Here is a 10,333-nt window from a genome sequence, read left to right on the forward strand (position 1 = left end):
CCTTGGCCCAAGGTGTCTGCTTCAGCTGAGCAGGGAGGCATGCTCTAGCACACCCTGGCTTCTGGCCTGGCCACTGCAGGCATGTGGCTGCATTTCTGGCATCAACAGTGAATGTCTGTTCACTTGCTTATCGGTTCAGCTTAGAAGATTGAATCAATTCAGCCTCAGGCTTTTTGACTGTCTGTACTCAGCCTAGGTAATTTGGAATCCAAGCCCTACTTTAGTGGCATGTGCTGAACTTTAAGCAGGTGAGTATATCCATTTCATGTGATGGGATTACTCACTTGTTTAAAGTCAACTGAAGAGCCATCTCATTCCTACAAATGGTTTTGCCAGAAGTAGGCTTAGGACATTGGCAGGTTAGAGTGGAAAAATATGAGCTACTGGGGAAAAAAAATATAAGGGATGTTGGTCTCTCCAGGGTTGTCACAGGTTTCAAATTTTTTACCAGCACTATATTTAAAATACATATATAGAGATGTAATAGTGTGACAAAATCTCCCAAACTTAAATGACCTGCAGTTCCTTGATAATGTTGGAGTGATGTTGTAGCCATGATGGTCCAGGAAAAATGTGAGGAGCATGAAATTTCTGTGGGTGATGTATTTTTACTGAACCAACTGTATAGTTGGTCTAATAAATGATATCACCCACAAAAATCCTTGCCTCTCTAAAATCCCTTTCCACTTGGTAGTTGCTCCTATTACTTCCATTTCTCACAATAGCTTATGAATTTACTATTATGTTAAATTGTAATTAAAAGTGTCTGTTGTGACAGTACACTTAGAGCCTATAATCTTTCTCTTTTTTTGCATTGTGTAAGGCTTCATGTTGTCAAACGTTTTGCTTCTGTTTCTCATGAAATGTCCCATGTGTTAATCCAGATGTGACTAACTTAGACAATAATTAAAAAGAAAAGTAGTTTTTGGGAAGGTTTGATTTACAGTCTTTTTTCTGGAGTTTGGGAAATTTAGATACATTGCCTACATATGAAGTAATCCCATTCTAGTCTTATTAAAAATACCATTTTTAGGGAGGTTTAAATAATTTTATAAACTTTTTAATTATACACTGTTCTCCCTCTCTCTCTCTCTGCTCTCTTTGTTGTAGCTGAATCTGTAGAAGAAAAGCCAGCAGACTCACTGCAAGATTTGTATAGAGCTTTGGAGCAAGCCAGCCTGTCACCATTAGGAGAACATCGGATTTCCACTAAGCTGGAGTTCAAGAAGTCTTTTATAAAAAGGTGTAGCGATCCTGTAGTCAATGAAAAACTGCACCAATTGCGAATTCTGAAAAGCACCTTAAAGGTGAGATAATAGAGGGAAGAGAATTCCTCCAAAGAGGCAAGTCTTCTGGTATTATATTCAGTAGATTAATTGCATACAGCTGCAGTCCTGTCTGGACCTTGTGTTCAAAATGGACAAAAGAGAAATATAGACAAATGCCATTCTCAGCAGTGAGGAAAAGTGTCTTGAGTGGGTGACAAAATCCATTTGTATTTTTCTGTAGCTAAATATCTCACTGAACTCCTCCTCTGCCTAAGTTAATACAATTAAAGTCCATGCTGTCAGAAGAGACCATGCCTCTGTTTTTGTCCCTGAATATTTCATTTACCAAAATAAACATGCCATATAATTACCAGAGAGTAAGCCAAAAATAAAGTCATTCTTTTGGAGTTTGGAAATTCTTTTTAAAACGTTATAGCTATATGTTTACTGTGCCTGTCTAGAAATGTAATGCACTGTAGTGAGAAAACCCAATAGGGAATAATTACCCTTGATGATGAACAGAGAATTTAACATCCTGGTCCACCTCTTTGTTTTGTTGTACAAGTATCATGACGTGTTATTAGAGATTTGGCAGGGAGGTTTCTTTAAAATGCAGCCAATAGACCCTATTAACTGTCAAATTTACCTTTTTAAACACTATTTTAAATCGGTAGGTAACAATGCATGGGATTATGTAGACGGGTTTCTTTGGGTAGATTTGATATCTTTTATTAGACAACTAAATAGTTGGATTATGTAGGCACTTTACCAACAGTAATGTATTTCATTTTTCAATGTCCTGGGTAGTACTTGAACAGCATTACCTACATATGGCCCCAATCCTGCAAAGATATCACTCAGTAAGTGTTTTCCCATTGAAGTGATTTATGCTATCTACAGCACATACGGTTAAGCATGTATGTAGCTCTTTTACAGATGTGAGACCTAGATAGGAAAAAAAATATGCATGGAATTAAGTGGCTTTGCTAAAGTCTCATGCTAGAAATCTGAAACAAATCCAGAAATAGACCCAAGAACCTAAAAATATTGGGCTGGAAAGGATTTCAACAGACTATCTAATCTGTTTTGCTGCTCTGAAGCAAGGCCAAGTATATGCAACATCCCTGACTTTAAAAACCAGAGATTTTAAAAAACTTTCAGTAAAGGAGAGTCACAGTACCTCCACATAGCTTTTTGCAGTGGTTATTGTTAGATTTTTTTTCCTTATAACTAACCTAAATCAATTTTGTGGCAAATTTAAATTGATTTCTTCTTGTTCTTCCCTCAGTGGTCTTGGAGAACCATCAGCCAATGTCCTCTTTATAACTTCTTTCATATAGGAAGACTTTAATTTCTTCTTTCCTTGGTTAAACAACTGTAGTTCATTCAACATTTCTTCATAGGTCACATTTTCTAAACAATTTTTTCATTCTCTTTTGGGCTTTGTCCCATCGTCTACATCTTACTCAAAGAATGGTACACAAAACTGGATGCAATCCTCCTGCTGAGTATAGTGAACTCCTGGAATAATTACTTCCCAGGTTTTACATAGAATATTCCTATTAATATAACCCAGAATTCTTTATACCAGCTGCACACTACTATGTCATATTGAGATTGTGGTCCACCGCAGTTCTCAGATTTTTTCCTACCAACCTGCTGCTTATCCAGGCATGTTTCATTATGTACTTGTGCATTTGATTTTTGCTTCCTAAGTCTAGCATGTTACATTTGCCTTTTGTCAGCTTCCACTTTGTTGATCTCAAATAATTTCTTTACTTTTTTTTTTTAGATCACTTTGAATTTTAATCTTCTCCTCTAAAGTGCTTGCAGCCCTTCTTAGCTACAAATTTGTTAATACCAGGGGTTGGTAACATTTTGCTGCCGCAAGCTGGATCCTGCAACCTGGCCCCCTGCTGAGGGCTGAAATATCTCTGCCCCCCAGGGCACCTAAGGTGTCTGTGCTTCTAACCCCACTACAGATATGTGGCCATTCTGCAGCAAGGGAAGCACAGGCACAAAAGAGCAGCAGGGAGGGCTGCAGAGGCTGGGATGCTTGGTGCAGCCACATTCCGCCCGCTCTCCCATGCCACCCCAGGCTGAGTCAGACCTTAGCATCCAGATCCAACCATTAAGTGGGCTGGATACAGCCCAGTTGCCCAACTCTGCTTTATACTATACTCCAAGTCACTAATGAAAAGCTTTCCCTACCCTCTTTCGTGTTACAAGACAATCCTTGCTCCAGGATAATATAAACTTACCGGCTAGTAATACAGAGGCATGAACATACCCATAGTATATAAACAATCTCACTAACACAGTACCACTATGTATACTACAGATATACTTGCTCCGGTACCAGGTGTTACTGCATTTTAATCTCAGCTCTGATGTTTTTCACTACTTCTGTAACCTTTATGTCAGTGTTCCTGTCTCCAGAGTATGTATGCTACTACTTTAGGGAGTGTTAATTGGTTAATGTTTGCCAAACACTCTACACATGAAAATCACTTTAAATGTTAGGTATTTTAAAGATATTTTAAATGTGCTCCTTATTTGTAACGTGACTGGATCTTCAAAATTAATCATGTGGAAGACAAAGCAGATTGATGCAGTGCAACTATCTTTCTTAATTACAGGCATCACCCACATTGAATAAACATGAGAAGTATTAGTTATCATAACATTTCTCTCAAGTGATCTGTAAAGGAGAAGTTGTTGATTAACAGGGTCATTACTGTGACTAAGTGTGTCCTAATGCTAGGAACCTGGATGCTAATTCTATTTCTACAAACTCAATTCTATCAGTCTAGTGGCCGCAAAGGATATGTCTATAACTATACTCCTTCTATGGTAGTCCCAGCCTCTGCTCCAGCTGTTGAGCTCTCTGCCACAAGATTGCCATCAGGATGGCTTTAGTGCCTTATATTGAGGATCGGCTCACATGGAGCAAGAACTACGGGAGACATGCTTTATAGCAGCGTTCCAGGGAGCACTGCAGAAGTAGTATAGATGTGCCCAAATGAGACTGGGATTTGCTATGCCAGATAACTGTATTCCCCCAAGAGGCCATCCACCAGCCAGAGAGCACAGCATACCCTAGCCACTCATCTGTGTATGCCTTTGACAGCAGGTGAATGGGGCACAAGCAGGCTAGTTTGGCTCTAAACTTAATAGGGACAGCTATATGGTTTCATCCCTTTTGTTCTACCACAATGACTTGAAGAAATTCCACTGAACCAGGGTCTTGGGATGCAGACAGAAGTGACAATTTTCCCCTGATCTGGGCAAAGATAGCAGTCTATAGCCATGACCAAACACAAGTGCATGGCTGCAGACTGCTTAAAAATGGCAGATCAGGCAAAAATCTGAACCTTCAATGCATGAGGGGGTAGATGAAGATCTGGTTGCTGTTTTCAGAATGGTTTGGAGGAAAGGGAGCAGAGGGAGTTTGATGTGGGGTTTTTTCAGCCCCTGCTGGAGAGGGGAGGGTGTACTGGAGTCCCCCCCCCCAAGGTGGGGGGCTCCAATTCACCCACTCTATCCTGCAGTGCTGGCTGGGGAACCCCAAAAATGAGCTCCCTCTTTCCCTTGCCCCTCTCCCATTCTGAAAACAGGAACAGACTGGGAGGGAGGAGGTGCCATTGCTAGGGGAAATTGGCTGCAGGCTCCCAGCCAGCAAGTAGATTCCCCTCCCCCCTGGAATCAACAGTGAACTTCTGTTTGGTCTGGGGGGGTGGTTGTGACTCAGAGCGCTTCCTGCAAAGCCTTCTCAGTTACAGTGGGGAGCTGCACTTCTCTCTGCATCCTTGGTCTCATCCTATCTCTGATCTTGAAAAAATATCAGTTATGAGGTTAAAATCTCCTTGCTTAATTCTCCATATGAGGTGCTTATAGGAGAATAGATACGTAGAAATGCTTAGGTACGCTGGGTGGTGATAGTCCATCTGTTTGCATCCCACACGCTAACACAGTATTTCTTCTGATGATTAAAGGAGCAAACAGATGGTCCTTTTCAGCATGAAACCCATCCTGAGAAACTCAAGCAGCTAATAGTAAACAGCAGAAGGCTTGTTTTACATGACAGAACAAGAGGTAACAAGAATTATTAGTATAAGAAGCCCTGCAAACCAGGAGATGTCACATATCTTGAGCCATGTATAACATCATTGTTTTAAGCTGAATTCCTCTGTAACACTTGTGCACAAAAACTAGTGGCACAATCTGTTGTTCTTCAAGGGCATCTTTAAACATGCTCTGGGGATTGGGGAATGCTTTAATTAGAGTGGGTCTTGGGAGCCATTCTAATTAAAGCTCCCACTGCATGACGTGTATTCAACGTCCTGTACTTCAAAATAACAGTTAAGTAAAGTTTGTTGAACGAGCTTTAGTTTTAACAAACTTTAGTTAAAGCACCCCCGCTGCCATTTTGAAGCACAGGGACACTGAATAAATGAGATGCCAAGGCTCCTGGAGCATGCTAATTAGATTAATCGAGTCTGCTGTGACGCACTGTAATTAAAGTGTATCAATGCAGATGTCCCGCGTATCTACAGGTACCCCTAGTGTCTTTGTGTCTGACTTTTTCATCCCCTTTTCTTACATTTGCCATCATTTTTACAAACTGCTTTTGGTAACGATTTATCCCTCTCTTTTTTCTTTTTTTTTCCCCTTCTTTTTCAGGCCAGAGAAGGAGAGGTAGCCATTATAGATAAAGTTCTGGATAATCCAGATTTGACATCTAAAGACTTTCAGGAATGGAAACAAATGTACCTTGATCTGTTCTTGGATATCTGTCAAAGCAGTAATCCACAGGACCCTGTAAATGGCTCTTCTGAAGTCAATGCACTCATAGCCTCTTTAGCGCACACTCATTCATACATTGAAACGCATGTATAAGGGTGTTCTTTCTTTGTCTATCTGATACCTTACACTTTTACTTATGTGTATAAAGTAGTTTTTATATCAATATGTGGGAGGTCTAGTAAATTATATTTTAATGTTAGCTGTGTGAAGTAAACCCAATAGGGTCCATGATACCATTGTCTTTAATGAGAATTTGTATATTTTATATGCTACTAATGCTCAGCTTGTGTTTACCGTGTGCAAAATAAAAGGAAGATAGTCTTTAATAATGAAAAATTTATTTTAAAAAAATACATTTTGGAAGCTGGTGACCTTCAAGGAGAAAGTTATACAGGATCAAGGTTTTGCTACTGAATGTCATTTGATCACTTTTAAAATGTAATTTAATTTTATACTATAGAATTGCAGTATTGCATTACAATTTTGGAGTGCGGGTATTGCTTTTGGTTGTAGGAAAAAGAACTTTTTTATATTCGGTGAAAAACTAGGAGTTTTTATTAAGTGACAGGAAGAAATGTAACATGGTCATTATATCTGAGTTTTGGAGAAGACAAGCATCAGATAAAGGGGGAAAAATAAACAAACAAATCATTGACACAAGTTCATGGATCTAAAACCTAGGTTACAAGAGACCTATACATAGGTACAGGTTTACAAGCACTACAGAGCAGGTTATTTATATTTTAATTAAGACCTTATGATGTGATATTCTCCCATTAATATAAGTATTATTTTTTTATTATTGTATCAGAAACATATGCAGGATCATGGTATCAGGATTAAGTGCAATTTTTAGAAACAAGAAACTAAATGTGGATCATTTTTGATAGAGATGTTTTAGTCACCCAATTAAGCAGCTAAAGAAGGAGATTCCAACTTAATGATTTGAATCTGAGATGTAACTTTGAAAGAAAAAAATAATCACATTTTTTAACTAGCTTTATATTTATTTTCTGATGTGAAATTTGGCCATTTTCAGTGCAGGAAAAAATCATAGAGTTAGCAAGGTCAAATGCATCATTTGAAAAAATACTGAGAACTAAAGAGCTTTATTTTTGCTTTTGATTGGGAAAAGATATCTCCAGGTTCTTTAAGTTCACAAACCAATACATATATTTTAAACTTACAACTTATAAGACTTGAGGCACAGGGAACAGGAGTGGAGTGGTTAGCTGGGCTCATGCATGCAACTGGAAAAGGGAAGGTAGGAGGTAAATCACGTATTTATCCTTCATTGGCTTGTTTTTGAAAAGTGATCAGAGCATGGCAAAATATTTGTGCTGCTTCTTTTAGTGTTTTGCTGCATAAGTTAGGAGCCATGGAATGATTTGGAGAAAGGGAAAAGCCTTGTTTACTGCTCTTTACTATGAGCTGTACCCTTCACCAGCTTTAGACTATTGTCTGTACAGCTCAGTGAATGTATTTAACAGCTCTGATATTTACTGATGGTTATCTTTGCTGTAGGAATAAAGGGAAGACTGCAGGGGTGTGTCTTTGTTTATTTGTTTTCTTCTGTTTTGTTTTATTTGCATTTTGGATTGCAACTATTTTGCAGAATTTGCACAATTGTACAGCAGAGTGGCCTTTCTGCAGCCCATTTTAAATAATCCTATATTCAAGTCAATATGGACAATGAATCACATATTAACATTTGTATAGAATTCTTGAGCCAGTGTAATATTTGTATCATTTAGGTGAATCTTTGTATAAACTGGACATTTATTTACTGCATGGATACTGACTTGTATATTAAATTGGTGAGGTTTTTGTATTTCTCATACAAAAGAAAATGCTTGACCTAAAATGAATTGTGCTGATTGTTCCAAGCATTTAGACTCTCTCATTGTTGTTTTACTGGACCAAAAGTAAATATATTCATATAAAAATTCTTTATATCTGATGGATGTATATGCACATTGTGGAGTTGATTCCTTGTCAAAACCAAGGCAGTTGAGAAGACTTAGATCTGTTGCTATGCAACAGCTATTCTGCCTGCACTTTACTAAAGTAAAGTCAGCTTGTTTGCTTTAAAGGTGAAAATTAAACATTACAGGTTTTTAAGATAGTGTGGCATGACAGAGAACATTTGTCCCCTTCATCGTGCTGCCTTCTTTTACAAGAACATAACATGTTCTTCTATATGTATATTTTTACTGTATCAACTTTCAGCCTAGAAAGGGAACACTGTAAAATGAAGCAAAATAAATTTAGCTTTTAAACAAATATATATGATTACATATTAATTTACTCAATTCGGATTTCATACTTGGGTATCTAGCTGCATAACTGCAGATCACAAGTCATTATGCCTTAAAAGTCACCTCACAAGCTATTCCTTATACATATCTTATCATTGCAAACAAGAAGCAGAGCTGTTATTGTCTTGGGTGTAGCCAGGCATTTCATTTAGAATTTCAAAAGATTCATATTAACTTCCTTTCCTTTGTACTTCTGGATAAAAGCAAAGCTTTTATTACTACGTTACTTTTATATACTGGTTCAACATTTAAAACAATTTTACCAGCATGATCATGATTTCATAGAACATGGTACACAGGATGTACTTACTTAGGTAGCTGGATGTAGCAGCTATTGTTGCATTTTCTACTGAAACTTTTATAATAATTATACCTATTCAGCACTGGCTGCCTAAGCTAACACAGGGTTTTGATACAACAAATATGTACTGTGCCAGTACAGAGTATGCTTTAAAAAAAACCACCTGAAGCACATGCCACAACAAAAGCTATTTCACAGAGAGGTTGCTTCCCCTCTCAGTTCAGTACTTACATCAAACAATCAATGTTTTAGTGTGTAACCATAATTAAGGCTACATTTTGCACAATCCCTGCTCTCCATACAGTAATTTCATGTTGTTTAGCTAAGGCCCTCTCACCTAGCTAGAAACTCAAATAATACCATCCTCTGGATGCTACTTATTATAGCTCTTGTAGGCAACAATTTTCTGGTCTTTATACATTTCACTTTCATTTTGCTTAGCTATAGCATAAAACACAATACCACTTACCAGCTGGGAAAATTACCTTTAATTAAAAAAGAAGGATTATATTTTTAACCTTTGAAAAATCTGACTTTAGGCAGCTGTTAACTGCTATCTAGGTAATAGTCATCCAAGGAAATACAGCATTAGGAATTCCTTTGCTGATTCTTTTCAGAATGTGCTACTTCCCGCATCTGTCCTCAGCAAATCTTGTTTTTCACTGTATAAATCATGGCACATTTTCCCATGCTAATGAGAGATTTCCCTGTCTATATCCATTGTATGTGTTGCTTATTAAAGCAAAAGTTAATCTCTGTTGCATTTAGTGCCACTGCAATTTTCTTTTTTTCTCCAGGGCTGCTCTTTTGTCTTATCTTTGAGGATGATTATTCAATGAAGTGTTAACTCAGCAGTTTGGCTTCTTTGCTCTTTGGTGTCCCCCTTAGCTGCTGCTGATTCTGAGAGTTGCAGCACTGCACACTGCAGTCCATACCAAGGCAAGGGAAGTTTGCAAATTTCTTCCCAGCAATCATTGTCAATATCATAACCCACCACATCTTGGGTTGGGACTTCCTGCGAGTCCTGCCATTTTTTCCCCCCAATAAGAAGCGCGGTCTCCTCTACCACTGCTAGGCCATAGCAAAAGCGATCATAGACCAAAGGCCTTAGCCGAGTCCACTGGTTTTGGCTAGGATCATACCTTTCTATTTCGGAGAATGGTTCATATAGTCCTAAAAATGTGAAGATGGCATCTCTGATTGTTGCCATCTGATGTCCAAACCGGGCAATGGTCATAGGAGCTTGCTTCGTCCACTGCCCTTCTACGGTGGTAAGAGAGTAGACATCTTTACTTGTGTTTGTTTGTTCCATGGATTTGCCACCTGAGAGGTATATGGTGTTCTTGCAGACTGTGCTAGCATGCCCATGTATCTTGCATGGCAATTCCACAACCTTCGTCCATCTGTCCCTGGTGATATTGTAGACCTCCACAGAGGAATGTAGTGATCCATTCTCACCTCTTCCACCAATAGCAAAGATGTTGTTGCCTAGGACACAGCAAGAAAACTGACATCTTTTTTCCAGCATTCCTGTGATTTGTGTCCATTTGTTAAATCTTGGATCGTAACGATGGACCCCACTGGTAACAGAGAAGCTGGGGTCAGTTTTAGTTTCACTTTGTGAACTTTCTATTTCCCCA

General features: G+C 38.5%; 2 protein-coding genes across 3 annotated transcripts in view; one reads left to right on the forward strand and one right to left on the reverse strand.

Annotated features, from left to right (window-relative positions):
- The window catches only part of CNKSR2 (connector enhancer of kinase suppressor of Ras 2), a 476,383-nt gene extending 468,766 nt beyond the window's left edge, over window positions 1-7,617 (forward strand). For both annotated transcript variants that reach the window (XM_019524933.1, XM_019524934.1), the window contains 2 exons: window positions 1,111-1,307; window positions 5,952-7,617. In XM_019524933.1, the coding sequence (XP_019380478.1) occupies window positions 1,111-1,307; window positions 5,952-6,167 (413 nt within the window). In that variant the 3' untranslated portion in view covers window positions 6,168-7,617. The remainder of the gene's footprint in view (window positions 1-1,110; window positions 1,308-5,951) is intronic.
- Window positions 6,968-10,333, reverse strand: part of KLHL34 (kelch like family member 34) — a 10,682-nt gene continuing 7,316 nt past the window's right edge. Inside the window, exon 2 of the mRNA XM_019524936.1 lies at window positions 6,968-10,322. Coding sequence (XP_019380481.1) covers window positions 9,526-10,322 — 797 coding nt within the window. The 3' untranslated portion in view covers window positions 6,968-9,525. The remainder of the gene's footprint in view (window positions 10,323-10,333) is intronic.

This window comes from Gavialis gangeticus, unplaced genomic scaffold (genome assembly GCF_001723915.1).
Source record: "Gavialis gangeticus isolate Ggan-Ray unplaced genomic scaffold, GavGan_comp1, whole genome shotgun sequence".
Taxonomy (NCBI): domain Eukaryota; kingdom Metazoa; phylum Chordata; order Crocodylia; family Gavialidae; genus Gavialis; species Gavialis gangeticus.